Source organism: Schistocerca piceifrons, chromosome X (assembly GCF_021461385.2).
Source record: "Schistocerca piceifrons isolate TAMUIC-IGC-003096 chromosome X, iqSchPice1.1, whole genome shotgun sequence".
In the NCBI taxonomy this organism is placed as follows: domain Eukaryota; kingdom Metazoa; phylum Arthropoda; class Insecta; order Orthoptera; family Acrididae; genus Schistocerca; species Schistocerca piceifrons.
The window spans coordinates 729,068,076-729,090,857 of NC_060149.1; the positions used below are offsets into that span (position 1 = coordinate 729,068,076).

Consider the following 22,782-nt stretch of genomic DNA (forward strand, 5'->3'; position numbering starts at 1 on the left):
TCAGCAACGAAATTTGAAAACTGCGGAGGAAGCAAAGGGTGTGTTCCACTCAATTCAAAGGAGCAAGCACAAATGATAATGGGCGAAAATTAGTAGAGATTCATGCATCTGCGAAAAGATCTATGTGCAAAGCATACAACTACTACCATCGTCATACCTTAGCAAATGATCTGGCTGAGGACCCAAGAAAATTCTGGTTCTATGTAAAATCAATAGTGGGTCTAAGGCTTCCATTCAGTCTCTCAACCAGTTTAGTGTGACAGTTGAAGATAGCAAAATAGAAAAAGAAGTTTTAAATTCCTCATTTAAGAAGGCATTAAGGCAGGAGAATCATACTAATATGTCGTCATGTGACCATCGCACAGAGTCCCGTATGGATGACACAGTAATAAGCATTCCTGCCATAGAGAAACAACTGAAAGAGTTGGGTACAGATCTCTAGATCCAGATGGAATCCCACTTTGGTTGGACAAATCGTACTCTATGACATCAGCCCCTTACTTAGCTTGCATTTATCATGAATCTCTCATCCAATTCAAAGTTCCAAGCCGCTTAAAAAAAAGGTGAACATGATCCTATATGTAAGAAGAGTAAAAAAATGAACCTTAAAATCAGTGCGCTGCAGAATTCTAGAACATATTTCAAGTTCGAATATAATAAATTTCCTAGAGACAGAAAAGTTTACGTCCACAAATCAGCATGGTTTTAGGTAGCATCACTCATGTGAAAGTCGGCTTGTCCTTTTTTCACATGATACACTATGAACTGAAGGTGAAGGGCAACAAGCAGATTCTATATTTCTAGATTTCTGAAAAGCATTTGGCATGGTACACACAGCAGACTGTTAGCCAGGTATGCGAGTGGCTTGACGACTTCTTAAGTAATAGAACCGAGTATGCAGTCCTTGGTGATGAGTGTTCATCAGAGACAAGGAAATCATCAGGAGTGCCTCAGGGAAGTGTGACAGGATCGCTAATATTTTCTATGTTCCAGAATGATCTGGCAAGTAGGATGGGCAGCAATCTGTCGTTTGCTAGTGATGTTGTGGTGTACGGGAAGGTATTGAAGATAAGTGACTGTGGGATGGTACAAGATATAAAATTTCTAGTTGGTGTGATGAATAGCTGCTGGCTCTAAATGTGGGAAAATGTAAGTTAATGCAGATGAGTAAGAAAATCAAACCCATAATGTTCAGATACAGCATTAGTAGTGTCTTGCTTGAAACAGTCATGGTGTTTACATATGTGGGCATAACATTGCAAAGTGGTTTGAAATGAAATGAGCATGTGAGGACTGTGGTAGTGAAGGTGAATGAGCTACTTTGGTTTATTGGGAGAATTTTAGGAAAGTGTGGTTTATCTGTGCTCAAATGTTTGGGATCTGCACCAGGTTGGATTAAGGGAAGACATCGAAAGGAGGAGGCTGCCAGATTTGTTAATGTTAGGTTCAGCCAACATGGAAGAGTTATAGAGATGCTTCAGGAACTCTAATGGGAATCCCTTGAGGAGGAAAGATGATGTCCTTTTTGAAGAGGAAATTTAAAGAACCTGCGTTTGAAGATGGCTGCAGAACAATCCTACTACTGCTACTGTATATTTTGTGTAAGGACCACGAAGATGACAAGATACGAGAAATTAGGGCTCATACAGAGGCATGTAGTGAGCCGTTTTTCCCTCTCACTATCTGCAAGTGGGACAGGAAATGAAATGACTAGTAGTTGTACAGGGTACCTTCCACCACACGCTATATAGTGGCTTGCGCAGTATGTATGTAGATGTAGAAGTATTACTGAAATGGTTCTTGTAGATTAAAATTGTATATATTTTGTGAATACATCAAGAATTGCAAATAAAGAATAGTCTCCTCTGCTGCCTACTTCGAGTCTTCCCAGGATGTACATGGAGATAAGTTCTGATGGAGCTGATGCAGTGACGCCTTACATCAGTCCTGGAAGTCTTTCTGATGCATATCGTGTCTTTTGGTGGACATCACACTTCACTAGCTGTTTGTATTCTTTAACCCTATGCTCTATATGTGTTCACACACACCATTGCTACTGTTCCAGGGTGCTCTGGTCTTTTGTCTGCTAAAAAGCACCAAGATCCTTACCAAAGGAAGGTAGCAATGCGCTTGATGCTTAGCCTCCATTTCCAGGAAATTACACACGTTCACGCGTAGTTCTGCTGTTGGAAATTTATGTGCATGCACAAAGTTGAACACAAAAAAGGCATAGTGTGGATGCACCTTGCAAACTGTGGAGGGGAGTATTTCGAAGGAGACCATGCACAATAAGTAAAAGACAAAATTTTGTGGACAAAGTTCCAGAATCTTTTGAACAGACCTTGTATGTGATTCACAGAAGTTGGTATTGTTGGGAAAGATCCACGGGTTGTGAAGCTGCCATTAAAATTGAGCGTGTTGTGCTAAGCAAGTCTGCTTTTGGTCACATTTTGGTGGTTGCCATTCATTCCAGTGGACAACTGGTTGTTGGTCTTGTCCACACAAAACACTGTTCAGAAATCATTGCAGAGCTGGTGTGTGGCAGGACTGCTTCTATATGTAGCCGTGTGTCTGGTAGGATAAGCCTATAACAGGACTGGAGTAGGATGTGTGCGAGTGTATCAGACAGGTCTTCCATGTGGGTATGACCCATTAAGCAAGAGATTGGAAGCAGGTTGGTGTAAGGATGGAATAGGATATTGCATAGGTTGAGTGAATGGAAGAATACAACAATGGGAAGGATTGTGGGTAGGATTTTCCTTAGTTCTGGACAAAATGATAAGTAGTCAAAGCCCTGGGGAAGGATATGGCCCAGTTGTTTCTGTCTGTGATGGGTGATAGGGTCGTATGGATATGACATGGGACATCGGCCTGTGGACTATATTTGTTATGTCTGTCTGTGAGGGCCTTAGTAAAATCTTCCACATATTGATCAAGATATTGCTTGTCACTGCAGATGTCACATTTCACAGATTCCTGGACTATATGGGAGTGACCATTTAGTTTGGAAACGCAGGCAGTTATCAAAATGCAGGTACTGTTGATGGTTAATGGGTTTGATATGAATAAGTTTCGGATGGAGCTGTTAGAGATGGAGGCCAATGTACAGGAAGGTGGCATGATGGACTGTGGAGGTCCAGGTGAATCAAATGAGAGAGAAGGTGCTCAGGCTGTGGAGGAATTTGGATAATGCATCTTGACCCTGGGTCCAAATCGTGAAGGTATGATCAGTGAACTTAAACCAGATAAGGAATTTTGGATTCTGGGTGCCTAGGAAGGTTTCTTCTATATGGGCCATAAATAGATTTGTTATGCCATGGATTTGTTTGTATATCTTTCCCTGAGAGGAGTAGAATTTTTGTGTTGGGATTTAATTAGTTATGTGTGAAAAGAATTAAGTCTGAAGGACGATGGGGATAGTGTGTTAGATAGTGACAAGGTGATGGGTACGGGGAATGTTGTTTAGTTAGGTGGGGTGGGAATGTCTGATAGTTAAGGAAGTAGGTTCTCTCTTTGACGTGGGAAGCTAGGCTGTGGGCAGCTGGTTTTTTCAGTGAGAGCACATTAACCAGCTGCAATGAAAATAGTTTCATGCAAACAATAGGCAACCAATTTTGCAAAGTTCAGTTGAGAGTAAAAAAAATTATGCCCTACTGTATTTACCCAAGTGCAGGACGATTCTGAATGTAAGACAACCCCCTTTTTCTTTTTAAGGGGCTCCTTGATAAAAAATTATTTTTTAACATATCCTATCAAACTTACAAACTTTTATTGATGCAAGCGATCTGTCTAAGAAGTATACATTTCACATATTCTAAATTTATGCCGTTTATTGATTGTTGTTTACCTTAATTTTTATCTTCACTGCCTGTTGTTTGTATTATTGTCAGTCGTCATTACAATGTCTCTTGCTTCCCAACATATCATCTGCCCCTCTCTGTCTTACTGGCTGCATCGAACAAGCAGTTGATACGCCCCTCCACTTGTTTCCATCATACCTCATGGGAAGAGTCTACAACATTGGTGCATGGAACACACAAGTACACCACTGGTCCCCACCTAGACCTTTAGCATCTCTTTCAGAAATGTGTGCTGTTGTTGAGAATTTGTCCAGTTTTTAATCGGTTTGATTCAGAGTGCAAATGGATTCAGCAAACTACAGTTTAAACGTGGTAGATGTTCATAAAAAGCCAAAGAATGCAGTACACATTCCCACAGTTCACTGCATGATGAAATTTCTTCCTACTCAGCACTCCCCACCTTGCCCTCACCATAATTCTCAGCCAAGCTGGGTCACTGTTTCCCCTCCATCTTTTCATAGTGCTGTTCTAGAGCAGCAGTGAAACATGGATGGCAGTATCATCTAGGGTGCAGGTCATATGTAACAACAGCAATTTGTGACACCATTTGTTCCAGCTTCAGCCTTCCCCCTCTCCTTTCCTTCCCTTTTAGCTCCAGAAGCATTCATAACAGTGCTGAATGTGCTCTGCTTACAATCCTATACACTACCTGTTGGACATCTATGGCCAAATACCACTAAAAATTTCCTCTTAGGGATTCAGTCTCAGTGCTTCTAGTATGTGTTTCCTACCACTCTTTTTTATACTTTACTGAAGACAGTGGCAAGAACCTACTGCTACAGTTACAAATTTGTAATAACAGTGGGAGCCCGAAATAACACGGTAGTTGGAGGCATGCTTTATAGTACTGCGTTATAGCGTACCTGCGGTATAATGAGAGTGAGCCCTGTAATGACAAACTATGTGTAGAAAGTTAGGAAGAAAACATAAGGCAATATTATACATACTGCACTACACTATATTTAAATTTAAAAAATATTAGAAGTAAACAATTTATGAAACTTACCAAATAGGGTACAGCAATTAGACAAACATCTCACAAAGGTTGACCAAATGACAACGTGAGTTTCAATGCGTTATATTAAGTGCACTATCGAATATAGTACCATGATTTACAACACTACCTGCAAACTGCAGTACATCATTATTCTGCTGCTTTAAAGAAGTCTGTTACATTTCTTTGGTGGGTCACTTGATGCAGTTTCTTTAGTGCGTATTATTTTATGGTTGTCAGGTGCAACAACTCAATTTAGTTTGATTCAGTTTGTCACTATATCCAGGTAATTACTTTACTTATATTATCCAATATTCCACTTGTTCTGGGAACATCATCTGTACTTTCTTCTTCAGCTTCATCATCGTCCTCATCCTTGACTACTTCACTACTGTCATTTCGAACAGCATCAATAATCAGCATAGGAATCACACAGCCAACCAGTTGCAAATAACTGTTTGGTAAATTGACCTAGGTTTCAATACTCCTAAGGATCTCTTCATCAGAATGAAATTTTAATATACCATAAAGGTACAGTGCGATAAAGCAGTGGTCAAAGGTTCGAGAAGACATTCTGAAGTCAAAACTTGAAGCATGTTCAAACCTTTGGCACATATGCCTTGCTAGGAACTACGTCAGACTCTGATGCCAAAGGCTTGAACATGTTTAATTTTAATTTTTGACTTGAGCATATCTGCTCAAAATTTCGTTCTGATGAAAACGTCCTTAGAGGTGTCAAAACCTAGGTCGGTGTACCAAACAGTTATTTGCAACCAGTTTGCTGTGTGATTCCTATGCTGAAAATTATATACGAATGCTGAGAGACAGCCATGTTTAAAACTGTAAGCATCAATAATGTACATGTCATCTATGATCTCCAAAATTGGTTATTCATTTTCAACAACCACGCAGCGATTCAAGTTTTCAAGATCAATATTGCTCTGTAGAACATCACATGCAGACTGGATGTCACTGCTGTTGAAATCTATGTCACTACAGTGTTCATCTGTTGCATTTTCTTCAGTGGAACACTTGTTCCAGCAATTCCTAATAGAGGTCAAACCAGTGCTTCGCTACCCCAGGCCTACTGAATACGGAATAATCTTAAGATATGCAGATTTCAAGAACATTTCTATTGCCTCATGTGAATTTACTGTTCAGGTGAGCAGTTCACAGCAATAATGAGCCTTAAATGCTCGTATGATGCCCTGATCAAGTGACTGAATTAATGGTGTCGGTTTTTTTTTTTGGGCAAAAATAAAGTTCTGGTTTTTCGACCTTCTGATTGCAGGTGGATGAGCTTGGACAGTGAGGAAGGATTAGTAGAGTGTCTGCTAGCTTAAATGACTGTAGGTACTTTCTTACTGACTGAACAAACTCTTCTTGAAACCTGATGGTGAAAATGTTGCATCAGCCAAGCATTCTTTGAACACCTGTAAGTGAATTATAATGAAGAGGTGTTTACATGTGTGAAATATCTTGAGCTTTTACTTTTACCTAAACAAAGAGGGTTCAGTTTATGGCTGCCTGATTTATTCGTGGCAAAGAGGAGGGTTCTTCTGGCCTCTGGAAGCGATTGATAATAAAATGCCTTTTCTTCACAGTTATACACTTGATGATCATTTAAATTTTCATCCACCATTATTTTTTTTTAAAATTTCAAGAAACTGCAAAGCAGACTGACTGTCACAACAGCTTGCTTCTCCTTCAGTGGTTGTTTGACGAATTTCATGGCAACATTTCCATCTTGAAAACCATCCCTGAAAGCTAAAAAAACTTTGTCATGTACATCAAAGTGAAAATTTTTGGAGTGAGCATTAATAAAGTGGCACACCTTCACTTCTTTTTATTAAAAACCACCTGTAAAGACATTCATCTGGTTCACTGTCTTTTCATAGTTTAGTCCTTTCTCTGTCCATTCCCACATCACTCTCAACTGTGCTTCCAAAACTTTTAAATTTATTCTCTTTTTTCAGCCATCCGCTGATTGTTCCTTCAGGTACACCACACTCACGTTATAAACTTCCTTTAGTTTCATTGTCCTCCATATGATAACTAATTTTTAGTTTATCACTCATAGAATATGCTTTCTGTTTCTGTGATGTCTTAACAAGCCCCCAGAAATCTAGACAATAAGTGAATAATCTATGATCAACATGATGGTTGTGCTCATTTTGACTATTGCCAAACTCTGTGGCATAGTCACTTCGTTGACTATGTCACAATGTTAACCATGAGATGTGTATTCAGAGCTTCTGTCCAGCAACAATTGTGATAGGTTGATAAGACAAACCAAAGGTTGAGTTAAGTTATGTGTATCTATTTTGATTATTGCTTAGAGAGCTTGGAGGTTGCAGCAGTAAGTTATATTGCAGAAAGGCTACATGCAGACTGTAATAAGATCTTTTTTCCGTGTTGATATTTTATTTTGGGGGACATACTTATATCGTGTTACATCTGAATCCCCAGTGTATCAGACTGCAACATATCGGGCTTCTGCTGTATTATATAGACTAACATGTAATTATATTTTAAGTATATTAATTTTATCAGCAATAAGCATTTCATTAGTTATAAAAAAGTGTTTGCAATTAGTTTAAATAAGATCTGTATATGTGCTAAATAATCACTAGTAGGAATTTGGAGCTTGCCACTGTATCCATAAAGTTTTATTTGAATTTTTCAAGTCATAGGTAAAACTTGTAAACCCTAGGTGACATGCTTCTTGTTTTAAAATATTGTGTCTCATAAAAACGTTATTTTTTATGCAACTTATTAAGAATGTAAATAACATGGGAATAGTAATTTTGAATCGCACGTTAATAAAATTCTGTTAGCAGGAAAATAAAGCGTTAACTTTGCGCCAAGGTGAAAGTGAATCTAGTGCTGGGTGTGAGCCAAACTTAAATAAAAAGGTTATACAATTTGTTTTACATGTCTCTTTTCTCTTGTAATTTTTAAATTTCTTTGATCGTTCGACAGAAAACCTTGAACTTCTTGAGAGAGGCGAAATGAAGCAAGAATTCACCAATTTTTCAACTACTGGCATGTTGGGTGGTAGCGAAGAAAGTGATGATGAAGTTGAAAGTAATGGGCCTAACACTCCGGTGTCACCCAGTGTGTTACCAGAGCTCGATATTAACAGTATGGTTGTGCCTGGTGATTCATTCGATGAATCAAGTCTAGACTTTGATATTGAGGTGGGTAGTTTATTTATTCAGTTTTAAGTCCTTAGTTGCCTCTTTATTCATTATTATGTTTATTTCATGTACACTGCTGGCTATTAAAATTGCAACCATAGGAAAGATAGCAAATAAGGAAATTTTACCTATTGTGCCTACAGGGCATATTACGAGGAATATACGGTTAAATTTGTTGGTGATTTGGGGGTATACAGGGAGCGAAATTTAGTACACATAGTTGCCACCTCATGCAGAAAAACAGCTCCAATCCCAATGGGCACTGAGTCAAACTGAGATTGGATGACAGATACGGGTACACCATTCTGTGGTGTTTCACCTCTGTACTAGAGTTCATTAGTCGTAGTGGCTGGCAAGTGGTGGTGTCTCAGTAATGGCAACACATGACCGGATGTTTTCAGTGGGTGGGATATCTGGAGAACATGCTGGCTGAGACAGCAGTTGAACATCTTCTTTTGAGATCAGGATAGCACAGGTAATATGTGGTCTCGCATTATCTTTTCAAAATGAAATGTCAGAAGACATGGTGTGACCACCGTCCTTAAAATGCCAGAAATGTAATGGCTGCTGTGTGGGTTACAAGCTATGTGAACTGGAGGCAAATGTGTTGTTTACCCAATGGTGCCACTCCTGTGTCCAGTGTTATCAGGTGCGCCATTGACAGTGTACCTTTCACTACCACTGCATTAAAGGGAGCTGTAGCAACAGTTTGTGCCAACAGCTCGTGCTGCTCCAGATTTGTTGCTTCTTCCCAGTGTGTGCCTGCTTTGCTGCAGACGAACACATTTCCTGATTGAGGTACATGACGTGCCTGTTTGATCTTGCGTGGCCCTGCTGCTGTTGAATTTACACACATTCTGGTAGACATTTCTGCATCTTACATAAGATGTAACATGATCTTCTCACACACAGTCGCCATTTAAATTCCATATCTGAATGAAGAACCTGCTGTACTCCTACCTACTTTGTGTGGTTGTGGTGAAATGCTAATCATTTGCACATTCAAAAGTGTAGTAAACTTCTTCCCTCTCAGATGCTAACCAGGTGGTACGGCTGAGATCCTGTGTGGCTCGAATATGGCTCTCCTGAACCCACCGATTCTGTATTTGTGTGACGGTTCCAGGATCCCACCAACACGAGTAGCGATATTGCGAAACAATAATATTTATAGGCCGCGTCCCTGCTGCTGTTGAATTCACACACATTCTCGTAGACATGTCTGCATCTTACATAAGATGTAACATGATCTTCTCACACACAGTCGCCATTTAAATTCGATATCTGAAGAACCTGCTGTACTCCTACCTACTTTGTGTGGTTGTGGTGAAATGCTAATCATTTGCACATTCAAAAGTGTAGTAAACTTCATACCGATTTTAGGTTTGCTGTTGTGCATGATTTTAATGCCTGAAAGTGTAATTTTATTATTTGTTTATGACAGCATAGATTTACACACAATTTTTTCTGTGATTATAGTTCTTAGGCATCACTACCAAATCTTTCTTGCAAAATCTTCTGATTTAATTTTTTGGCCTTTTCTGTGGAACTGGTTGCATGCTGTCTAATCAAAAATTCTTCAAGAATGATTTGGTACAACAACCATGAACCTGTGTTTTTGGGGGGGGGGGGGGCTTTGGGGCTTTCATAGTTGGAAAGTTCCTGTTGATTTTATTTTCTCAGTAAGATAGTGGCACCTGTTATTGGCAAGTGGCGCAAGATTCTGCTCACTTGACTTGCTGGAGTCCTTCATTTGTTTCTTTACATGTGTGCAACATAGGTGGCAGTTGAGTCAAAATGGGATCACTTTTATGTTTTTTTTTTTTAAGATTTTGTGGTAGGACTGAATGCAAATAATTGTATGTAGCATTTGCAATGTGTTTTTGGCAAGTTACACCTTTCAAAGCAACAGTTGACCTTTGGTTTAATAAATTCAGATGTTTTTGAAATGCACTTGAAGGAACTTTTTAGTTGGGACAAATGGCCACAGCATACTGGTTTACAAGTGTAGCCAATGATCAAAAAGGATTTCCACCAGTGCACTCTTGGCACCAGATTGGTGATGATTTATAACATTCTGTATTTGAATCGTTGGGTTGAAAATATGTAATGTTTTTGAATACCAAACACATTTGTTAGCATCTGCATACAAAATTGTAAAGCATAAATGTACCAGAGGACTATGGATTTTGGAATACTGTATAATGGTTCAAATCCAGTTGGATTGTAAGGAATGATGACAGCTGAGATAATCACGTATTATTTGCGATTAGATTAATATTTACAAGTCAACCTACACATATTTGCCGTTTCACGTGGCGCACGTCCATGATCTAAGGACAGCAGACCAATCAAGAATCCATTCACCCACTGTCGTCACCGTCGCTGCAGTGAGTGTACCATTCTGTTTCCTATTGACCATTGTCCATCAGGTGAAATATCTCCAGAGAGTGCAGCATTATCTCTGGTGGCTCAGTCGAATGTAGCAACCAAATATAACAGCCGCCAAAGAAATATTAATTTCTTCTCAACATAATACAAATAACCTAAGTCCTTGTAAATCATGGGAAAGAACACAAGAAATACACAATCATTACTTTTTCAACCAGGTATTCTGTCCATAGGGTGTATGACTAGATCTGGCTTGAGGGGTGCTTTGATTGTGGTTCTAATCAGGAAGTGACATGGGGTTAGAACTTAGGGATCAGTAGGATAGCAAGGTAGTGGCATTAGAGGACAAGAGTTCAAGCAAACCCAATTTGGCAAGCCATCATTGTCAACTCTTCAAATGTTGGGGCAACCCATCATTGTCAACTCTTCGAATGTTGAGTATATAATTCTCATTGTTCACAGCGTGTGGTTCTTGAAGGACTTTAGTCCTGCTTCCCATATTCTGCCAGTGTGGTGTTGTAGGAAGAATGAAGCACCAGTTGATGCCTTCTTTGTGCATAAAATTTTTCACCTATGTGTGTGCTGATAATGACTGCTCACAGCAGCCTGTAACTGGTGGAATCTCCAACTAGCCCCAACAAAGTTTGACCCATTGTCACTGTACGATTTTTGGCACCTACCTTGTCGTGATACAAATCTTCTAATGGCTGACAGGAATGTTCCAGTAGTCATGTTGCTAACTGGCTCCAAATGCTCTGCTCGTTTTGCCAGGTGCACAAATAGAGCAACATAGCACTTTTCCTTTAATTTAAATCGCCATGAGTCAGTTTTCACATGATCTGTCCTGTGTATTCACCGCCACAATTGAAGGAAGGCCTCACAGTTTTTATATTTTTAAAGGCTGACAAGTCAAGCACTGTTGCAGAACATGCCGGATTGCTTTTGATCTGTTAGGTACCCAGTATAGCTTCCTGAGAGATGTAAGCAACAGGTGACACCCAGCTTGAGAAAGATGATGATGATCACCTTCCACTATTAGTCTTGTGAAATGATGGTGAAGAGGCAGTATATCTCATGTCATTGAAGATAAGATGCAGTGATTTGAGCTTACTGTTATTATCTACCAGCTTATTGGCCTCCAACTGGTGGATTTCCGTTGCATATGTGGCTTCTTGTGGTATTCTGATACAGTGTAACAAAGTGTTCTGCAATTCATTGCAAGACAATTCAGCAGTTACTGTTTTGTCCTTTGCAGTTATTGTTATCCGCTGCAATCATGACAACTTCGAGAATCGAGATGATACCGTCTGGGATTGCTCTGCTGTTGTGACAGAGGACTGTAGCTCCTTCTGACATCTACTGAAATGTATGAAGGTTAGAGGTGTCTATTGCAGATCATTCTTTAAGACAACCAGGTCCATCCCACTACAGGCTGTTTTTTTGCATGTTTGCAGGAGATACTCTTCCGTGACACTGGATGAGCTGGGTTCTGCATTGTAGATATTTGGTTCCACGCTGTGGCTGTTTTGATTTCCTCTCTACCTGACACACAGTACCCCATAATGTTTTCATATTGCCTCATAAACTTAGTGTAGCTTCCCTTAATCTTCATTTCTCCCACTTGTCTCTGCGTAACCTGAGAGAAGTGTTCGCTGCAATGTGGAAAGAACTGCCTGATTGACTTCACTGTCCATGGACAATGAATCTCCCTGTGGAATTTTTCTTTGTGTCTTGCACAAAGTGTGTCTCATACCATTCCTTCTCTTTCATCGTTATACGTTGATGTAATTCTTCTATCGCCCAGAACAGAACTTGTTTGAACGTCAGTGTCTTTTTTTTACAAAGCACAATACAACTGGCCACCATGAAAAACTGGTAAACTCTGCCTTTTGATACTGGCCTGAAATGACCCAACCTAGTTCTGTTTCTTGAAGCACGGGATGATCAATTCCTGTGGAGATAGTCCTTGCCTTCCTAATGTATGGAGAAAATTCTGCTCATAGCAAAATATCGATCTTGCCAGGTGACCAAAACTCTCTATCAGCAAGTTGAACATATGACAAGTTCCATGTACGCGGTTTAATGAGTTGTTCCAGCAGGGTGTCATTTACCTTTGGCAAAACTGGACAGTCGACAGACAACACGAAGTTACTTACGCAAGAGCCCACCAGTGCCAAGACATGGTGTTTTGTTTCTCAGCAGGTTGCACCTATTTCCTGAGTTGGTACTCTGCTGTGTCACCTGTGAAGTCTGAGGCATTTTACGTGTTTCTGATATGAAGCATGATTGCGACCCAGAATCTAATACAGCACAAGTCTGCCATTTTCTATTGTCATCTTGCAACTGTAGTCTTGCTGTCCCAATAATTCGATGTACTTGACTGACATTTGCCATTGTGTTCATGTTGCATATTACTTGGACAATCTTTCCTTGTCCTTTCTTGTGTGCATTGGTATTATGCATGTAGCAATGTGTGATATCATTTCCCACCAGTATGGCAGGTAACTGATCTGCAGTTAGAAGCCCTCTGATTGCTGAAGACGGTTGTAGCACAAGTTGTTGTGCATCCCAGCAGCTTTTTATTTGCTACATGTGGCTTGTTTGAATTCGTAGCACATGTGCAATGTGTGAGCATGGTGTATACAACCTGGGAGATCCGGAAAAAGTCCGGGAATTTTTTCGTGGAGGAGAAAACCAGGAAAAACCCGGGAAGTTTTTAGAATTCTGGGAATTTTTCATTGTATTTGTTTTCAGTTAAATTTTTGTAATTTTGACTGGTAAGAACTGATACTCTAACAAAGGATATTACTGTATCCCACTACTGCAGAATAGTATTGCTGCAATAAAACATCAACGAGAGAAAAAACAAAACTTAAATTGCGAAGAAAATGCGCCATATACAACGACGCACAGTGCTCATGCAAGCATCTGCCAACAGCAAAATGTGTCAAGGCTCTAGGAAGACTATGCAATGCTTCGTAACAACAAATTGCCTCTGATGAGCATGACGTCACAACTGTATACATTAGATTCATTTCAACAGTTATGAGCAGGATCATACGCATGCACAGTTGACTAGTACCACCTCCTGCTTCTGGTTACAGAAATGTGGATGTTGGCTGTGTAAGCAGTCGCAGCAAGCAGGTAGATGCTACTGGGAAAAATTTAACCGCCGCGCCCAAGCTGTCAGATTCATGCATATGCAGCAGGCCTGGATCTGGGAGGGGAAAAACTTTGTTTCGCAAAGTGCCTAGCATCCACCACACATTGGTCTATAGGTTATTCATATGACTTTGAAGCACATCCCTCTCGATTTTTGAACACATTCTAAGTTGATTTCTGAATGAATCATAAGTTGCTTTATGAATGTGTGCATAGTGTACGTGATGTCTCTGTCAGGGAAATCCTCATCGCATCTAGAAACAAACTATCCTGCAGACAAGAGGGGCTATACGAGCTGAGCGGAGTAAAGCCGAACTGATGAATGCCAAGCTCTGTCTCATTATGTGGTTGATATGTTTTGCGAATGGGCGTTATTGTAATTACTACCGAAATCCATAGATTCAGACTACCAGAGTGGAAATAAACGACTAACAGGAATAACAGGTAAGAAAGATTACATATTATCTTCTTGATGTATCCAAGAAAATGAAATTTTGACAGAAAATTTTTGGCCAGATCTCTGACTAGTAAGGGCCAATTGTACAGTCCCCGGCTAGCAGCCACTTTAAGTTCTATTCTGAAGTAGCGTGGAAAACGCTTTGAACGAACATGTAACCATGCCTAACTGGAGATTAATTGCACGGAAAACGCGTTGAAGAACATGTAATAACACCTAACTGGAGAAAAATCGTGTGATAACTAAACCAATGATTCTGGCAGAGTTAGTGAAGTTAATCAGTGAATAAGCATTGGCAGGAATAGTTACAGAATTAGTGATGACAAGACTGTTTGTTAGAATGAGGAAGGAGAAGAAATGGGAACATCACACAAATTATGGAAGAATATGATAATTCCAAATTTGTATAAAAATTTCGTACTACTACTTTTCGATCTCATGCTTGAGAAACTGGAGCATATGAATGAAGTGAAATGTGAAACTATTTCCTAACATCAAGCATTTTGCTTGTAGTAGGTCTAATAGGCATTTGGTATTGGTACTTTGTGAATTATATTCTGTCGTGTTATAAAAATGACCATTTGTGCCAAAACAGTCTCGTTTATTTGGTGTTTGTTAGAATAGTTGCAGTATTAGAAAAGCCTATTTTGTTTTATCTAGCAGACAGTGACAAAAAGAGATGTAATCAGATCGAGAAACCACACCAATCTTGAGTCCTATTTGTATTACCAGGTTTTCAGTATTAGATTCAGTATTTGATTTTTCATATAGCAAAACGTTTAACGAACTTTCATGAAGTAATAGATTCTTTTGCAGAAGGGAAAGCACTCTATGTAAAGCTGTAGCAAGATTAGAGAAAAAAAATCTAGGAGCTAAGGATTGAAGAAATGTGTGCTGTGTTGCTTGTCTTAACTGGTTTTGTGTATCCTATATTTAATTTTATGTAACATAAAGCAGCAAGTTGTTACCTAATACGGAATAAAAAATGCAAATTTTCTGAAGAAAAGGAGGGCAGGATGTCAAACCGGCTGACTGGAAGCAGGTGAGGCACCGCAGGACATTTTAATGTCCACTGTCCTGAATATAGTTCGATGGCATCCATTACAAAATATACACGCTTCAATTCCACAGAGCGAAATACAGTTACGTGCGATAGAGCAATGCTGTGTGAAGAGGCGTGGCACTGCACTTTGGCACACTGAAGACCAAATAACATCTCTTACACTTCCTCGAATACATATGTTTTATGCATCAGACTTTTCAGAAAGATGTGGCGCCACTATCTAGTATTGCCCCGGTTTGGAAATATCGTAGATCCGGGGCTGATACGCAGAGCAGTCTGAGTAATAGTGTGGAAGTGGGTAGTCTCCACCTGTGTTTATATAGTTAATGGTTTCGCTGTTACCTCTTCGTTTACATCTCTCACGTCAAATGGAAAACAAAATGGTTTTCAGTGCCTGTGAGCTATCAAGTGAATTAAAATACATTCACATAATTACGGAAGGCTAAAATATGTTATTAGTTTCAGATTTTGTTTTATTTCAATCTTTCTGACAGTCAAGCATTAATTCCTTTGCAGAACAGTGAAGTTATTTCTGTCGGTTTGAAAGAAATTTTCTTTTATTAATCTTTTCCACTGAGGCAGTCAATATATTTGAAACAAAGTGTTTAATTCCACACTATTGGCTAGTTTCAACTGTTTGCAGCATTTCCAGTGCACATTTTCATCTTATAGCACGTATGGCATTATGTCATAATAAAGAACCAAACATGAGATAACACAGTACTGGTACTCCAAGAAAATTTACATCCCAAAAACAACATTGAAAAGCTTAATATCAGGTCGAGGCCTACTGCACTGGAAATCTGGACATACAAATGTGCACTTTAAATGTGCACATTTTAGTATGGGTCACGAAATTCCGATGCTCTTGGAGTATCCTCTGATGTCTTATTTCTTTTATGGCATAATGTAAGATCTTATAATGTTCAACACGTATGAACATACGGGCCTCCTACGTCAGCGTAGCTGCGCAAGCATGGCGGCGCCTGTTATCTGGCACTCTCTTGCAACTGCTGAAACGAACCTATTTCTAACAGTTTGCAGGAAAATGTTGTGAAATGCTTTGAGAAGCGCTGTATTCAAAGTAAATTTCCTTTTACGCAAGTTGAACTATGAGCAAGAATGTACGATGAAGTTCTTAAATCAGAGAATGTTCAACTCTTACTTAAAAATCAACTCCTTGATGACGAGCCACTTAGATGAATTTCGAATCCAGAAGATCTGACATTTATGTCGTTATTGAAATTTTACTGGCGCATTTATGTGATATATCTTAAAGTGTAATACGCGCATAAAAGACCAACATTATATGTGAAAGTTTAGCTTCTCTTGCAGCGTATTAACCTTTGAGACAAATATTATATGTGAAAGCTTTGCTTTTCTTGTAACAGCTCTATGTATACTAATTTAAACCATTAACTTTTCCTGTTTGTGTGTTCGTGCTACTTAACACTGATGTTGCTATTGGCTGACTACATCACGTGTCCTAAGCTCTGAATGTCCTCTGTCATCGGCTGGCAAGATCACGTGACATGAGCTATGAGTGGATTACAAAAGTCCATCGCAATCTCGATTTCAATGCTTTGGAAAGTAACATGCGGTGTTTGGTGGAATTCAAATTTATACTTTCGTAATACGAAAATATGCAGCATACATGTTGCTGTACATCAAAGATCTTTCCAAAACATGTCTTTTTCCCTGAGTTTTGTTTTCTAAAGTGCCGGGAAAGTCTACGCCGATGTATAAAACCATAACCATTCAAAGTATTGATAAGTTATACAGTTCCAAGAGAAAATGTACTGTCAAATAACAGGGAAAAAGTATGTTTTCACCCGGGAGAAAGTGTATTTTTAACCAGGAAATCCGGGAATTTTTTTTCCTTGTCCGCATATACGCCCTGGTGAGGGTGATTCAGGGTGTATACGACCCGGGACATCCGGGAAAAACCCTGGAATTTTTTCATCCGGGAGAAAACCGGGAAAAACCCGGGAATTTTCTAGAATTCCGGGAATTTTTCATTGTTTTAGTTTTCAGTTAAATTTTTGTAACTTTGACTGATAAGAACGAATACTCTAACAAAGAATATTACTGTATGTCGCTACTGCAGGATAATTCTGCAGCAATAAAACATGAACGAAAGTAAAACTTAAGTTGCAAAGGTTATGCACCATATACAAGAACAAAACACAGTGTTCATACAAGCGTCTGCCAACAGCAAAATGTATCAAAGGCCTTAGGAATACTATGCAGTGTTTCATAACAACAGATTGCCTCCGATGAACATGACGTCATAACTGTTTACGTTAGATTCTTTCGAGCGGTTGCAAGCGAGCTTATGCGCATATGCAGTTGAGTCGCGTATGAGTAGTACCTTCTCCCGCTTTTGGTTACAGAAGTGTGGCAGTTAGCTGTATAAGCAATAGCAGCAAGCAGCCAGATGCTATCTGGAAAATTTTACAGGTGCGCCTAAGCTGCCAGATTCACGTATGCCCAACAGGGCCGGGGGAAAACTGGGGTATCTCCCCTGGGTGCAGTTTCAGGAGGGACAGGGGGGGGGGGGCAAATTCATATTACTGAGTAAAAGGACCTTGTTTCACAAAGCGCCTAGCATCCAGGACATGTTGGTCTATCGATTTCTCATACGATTTTGAACGCATCCCTGTTAGTTTTTGAACATTTTTGATCAAATTCTGTATTGATTTAGGAATGAATCATAAGTTGATTTTTGAATGCGTGCATAGTGTACGTGATGTCTCTGCCAGGGGAATCCCCGTTACATCTAGAAATAAACTTTCCTGCAAACAAAAGGGGACAGGTCTACGTGCAATACACGCTGTCGACTACTTTGACATTGCAGTGCAATTTCGTACACACGTAAGGGTAAATGATAATGGCTGTCTATGTGTTGACTGGGTTTGCAAATGATCAGCGTTGTTATAATTACTAGCGAATTCCATAGTTTCATACTACCAGAGTGGAAATAAACGACTAACAGGAATAAAAGGTTATGTATTGTCTTCTCAGTGATCCAAGAAAATGAAATTTTGATAGAAAATTTTTGGCCAGACCGTTACACTGCTAAGGGCCAGTTATACAGTCTCCGGCCAGCAACCGCTAAAGTTCTATTCTGGAGGTAGCGAGGAAAACGCGTTGTACGAACATGTAATAACATCTAACTGGAGAATAAATGCGGGATAACTAAACCGGTGATTGTGGCAGGTTTTGTGAAGTTAACCAGAGAATAAATTTTGACACTGGCAGGAATAGTTACAGAATTAATGATGACAAGATTGTTTGTTAGAACCAGGAAGGAGAAGAAACGGGGACACCCACAAATTGCGGAAGAATATGACGATTCCAAATTTATATAAAAATTTCGTACTACTACTTTTAGATCTCGTGCTTCAGAAGCTAGAGAGTATGAATGAAATGTGAAACTATATCATAACGTAAAACTTTTTGCTTGTAGTAGGCCAATATGCATTTGATATTGGTACTTCGTGAATTATATTCTGTCATGTTATAAAAATGACCATTTGTGCCAAAGCAGTCTTGTTTATTTGGTGTGTGTAACAATTGCTGGAATATTAGACAGGCCTATTTCGTTTTATGTAGCAGACAGTGACAAAATACACGTAATCAAATCGAGAAGCCACACCAGTCTTTGGTACTATTTGTATTAACAGCTTTTCTAGTATTAGACAACGACATTTCGTTTTTTCATGTAGCAAAACGTTGACGAACTTTGATGAGGTAATAGATCCTTTCCTAGAAAGGAGAGCACTCCATGTAAAGTTGTAGCAAGATTAGAGAGAAAAAAATGCTAGAACTTCACGATTGTAGAAATGTGTACTGTCTAGCTTGTCTCCTATCTTTACTGGTTTTATGTATCCTGTATTTAATTTTATGTCACACAAAACAGCAAGTTATTAGCTAATAGGCAATAAAGAGTGCAAATTTTCTAAAGAATCCTTGTTCTTCCTGTTACAAATAATCCCATCCGCTATTAATTTTGAGTTTATTTTAAGAGGGGCAGGATGTCAAACTGGCCGACTGGGGCAGGAGAGGCACCACAGGACATTTTAAATTTCCACTGGCCTGAATATAGTTTGATGGCACCCATTACAAAGTATTACACGTCTGAATTTCACAGAGCGAAATACAGAGACGTGCAATGGAAAAATGCTGTGTGAAGAGGCGTGGTACTGCACTTCGGCACACTTACGACCAAATAACGTGTCTTACATTCCGTGAAACATATATGATTTATGTAGCAGACTCTTCAGAAAGATGTGCACTACAAAATGAAGCTTTTTGAAAAGTCGATTTTTAAAATTTTTGGCGCTCGAGGGAGGGTGAGCGCCACTATCTAATATTGTCCCAGTTCGGAAATATCGTAGATCTCGACCTAATGCACAGAGCAGTCTGAGTTGTTGTGGGGAGATGGTAGTCTCCATGTGACCCATGTTTAAGTGATTTTGTTGTTTCGTCTTCATTTATTGCTCTCATATCAAATGAAAACAAAACGGATTTCTGCGGCCGGCAGCTATCAAGTGATTTAAAATTCATTCAAAAAGTTACTGAAGGCTAAAATATGTTATTAGTTTCAAATTTTGTTTCCACCTGTCTGACAGTCAAACGTTAATCGCCTTGCAGAACAATGAAGTTCTTTTGTCGGTTTGTTAAAGAAAACGACTGTTATTAATCTTTTCTGCTGAGGCCAATTTATTTCGAACGAAGTGTTTAATTCCACACTCTTGGCTACTTTCAACTGTTTGCTGCATTTCAAGTTCACGTTTTCATCTTCTAGCACATATGGTATTATGCTATAATAAAGAACCAAACATGAGATAATACGGTACTGGTATTTCAAGGAAATTTTCATTTGAATCTGGACCTAAGAATGTGCACTTTAAGCCGAATTATGCATTTTAGCATAGTTCACAAAATTCCCGTGCTCTTGGAGTATGTCTTGTTTCTTTTATGAACTAATGTAAGATCTTTTAATGTTTTACACGTACGAACGTACGGGCTTCCTGCGTCATCGTAGCTGCGCAAGCGCGGCGACGCCTGTCATCTGGTACAACTGCTGAAACAAATCTAACAGGTCGCGGGAAAATATTCCGAATGGATGTTTGAAAAGCGTTATTTTCAAGTAAAGTAAATTTCCTTTTACAGAAGATGAACTCTGTGCGCGAATGTCCGATGAATTTGTTAAATCACAGAGCGTTTGTCTCTCATTCAAAAATCAAAGCTTTGAGGATGACCATTTAGAATATTTTCGCGCCCAGATCAGACATTTATGTCGTTAAAAATTTTACTGGAACATTTGTGTGATGTATCTTAAAGTGTAACACCTGCAAAAAAGATCAACATTATGTGTGAAAGCTTTGCTTCTCTTGCAGCTTATTAATCCAACACTATACATGAAAGCTTTTCTTTTCTTATAGCAACACTATGTATATTAATTTAAACCATTACCTATTCCTATTTGTGTGTTCGCGCTGCTTAACAGTGATGTCACTATTGGCTGACTGCATCACATGTCCTATACTCTGAATATCCGCTGCCATCGGCTGGCGAGATGGCTTGACACGACTGGCTTACAAAAGTGCATCGCAATCTCGATTTCAATCCTTCGGAAAGTAACATGCGGTGTTTGGTGGAATTCGTATTTATAGTTTCGTAATACGAAAATATGCAGTGTTCATGTTGCTGCACATCAGACATCTTTCCAAAACGTGTTTTTTCCCCTGAGTTTCATTTTCTAAAGTGCTGGGAAATTCTACGCCGGCATATAAAACCACAACCATTGAAAGGATTGATAAGTTTTACAGTTCTGAGGAAAGGTATACTGTTACTTAACATGGAAAAAAGTGTGTTTTCATCCGGGAGAAAGTGTATTTTCATCCAGGAGAAAGTGTATTTTCATCCAGGAGAAAGTGCATTTTTAACTGGGAAATCCGGGAATTTTTTTTTCCTCGTCCACGTATACACCAAGCTGGTTGCACGTGACACATACAACACTAGTAGTGACGTAAATCTGCCTTGAATACTGAAACTGTTTACCATTGTGACATTCTGTTGTTTATTGTCAGTTATGCCGTCATGTGATGGTACTGTACCCTTGACACTTTATGAAGACCTGCATTTATTTCCAAGAAAAGTGCAAGTTGCTTTAAAAGTTGGAAAGCTACTCAAACTTGGACTGTCTTCCAACTTTGATGGATGAGACAACTGACACCCAATCAGCTGACCATGTTTGAAGTCCGTGAGTTTCATGGAGTGCCCCATTCTGCTCTCTCACGTGTCTAATGACTACTGAGGTCGCTGATATGGAGTACCTGGCAGTAGGTGGCAGCACAGTGCACCTAATGTGAAAAACGTATGGTTTTGGGGGTGTCCGGATACTTTCGATCACATAGTGTAGCACTACTTTACGGAAGACACTTGTCCCAGCTTTCTCTCCTCCTGCAACATTAATTTGTTACCCAAGCCACTAGGCCAGACCATTCTACCATCCACAGTATTCCACAGTATTACCAATGTTGATAGTTCAGCAGCAGTCGTAATAATTTTGTATTAATCACAAATTTGTTTGGAGTGTGAAATTAGGAGGAAATGTTTTGTCACCTGCATACTGCATTTTGGTTCATTCCCAGATGACTATCCCGGATTTTAGTGACATTTTGTGTGAAAATTTGCAAATGTTTGCAACAAGCATCACTAAAGTTTTACTCTTGGAAATTCAGTACTTCAGGAGATATAGTCATTTATTTGACCCCATAGCGCAGCTATCGAACAGTGCATTCGTGAAGACGTAATATGTCAGGCAATATTTTCTTGAAAGAAGCAAAGCCAGGCCATTTCATACACCTTTTTGCACTCTTTTAAGCAAAATAATAAAGATTTCCTGAACAATTTTAATATGAATCATTTGAAGCAAAGTTGACAAAAAAAAAGATACTCAAAAAAATGTGAATAACTTTTTATATCTCCGGAAGCAGTCTCGGAGTAAACCTGAAACTTTGCACGTATAAACATACCAATACAACGTCTTGTAAAATAAAATTTCATTCTCCTACTGTTTTCCAATAGTGCACAAGTTCAGGGCATCATTGGCAGTTTTTCAAAAAAATGCCAAAAGTGTCCATTTTTGGCCCACTGTTTCCAAAAAAAATTTGCTTCTAACTCTTCGAAACCATTTACATTAGAAGTACTATGTTCTAAACTACCTAAAAAGTAGATTTGGTTTTGCAGTGCGAGCGTATAAGGCCCTAAAATATGATGACAAGGTGAAGGTGCACTGAAAGTGAACCCGTATTCCGCTGTTACTCAAATCAAATCAGACAACTTTTATTATGTTCTAAAGTTGTTTAGTACTCTCTGGGGAAGACAGTATCAAAAATATTGATGACAAGGAAACTTTTAAAAAAAAGGGGTCTTTGTGTCAAGACACATCGTGACGTATTTCGATCTGGTTTTCTTCTTTAATACAGAATGAAAATGGTTATAAATTTCACATTTTAACTGTGCATTACCAAGACAGAGGAGAATATGGTAGTAAAACTTGCGTAACAGCTACAGCACATCTCATATACTGTATTTACCCAAATACAAGCCGACCCTCCATTTTTTGAAGAGGCTTCTTGAGAAAA

General features: G+C 39.1%; 1 protein-coding gene across 3 annotated transcripts in view; it reads left to right on the forward strand.

The window, feature by feature from the left end:
* Positions 1 to 22,782, forward strand: part of LOC124721614 (forkhead box protein P2) — an 83,699-nt gene that overhangs the window by 50,676 nt on the left and 10,241 nt on the right. For all 3 annotated transcript variants that reach the window (XM_047246671.1, XM_047246673.1, XM_047246672.1), the window contains one exon: positions 7,837 to 8,054. In XM_047246671.1, the coding sequence (XP_047102627.1) occupies positions 7,837 to 8,054 (218 nt within the window). The remainder of the gene's footprint in view (positions 1 to 7,836; positions 8,055 to 22,782) is intronic.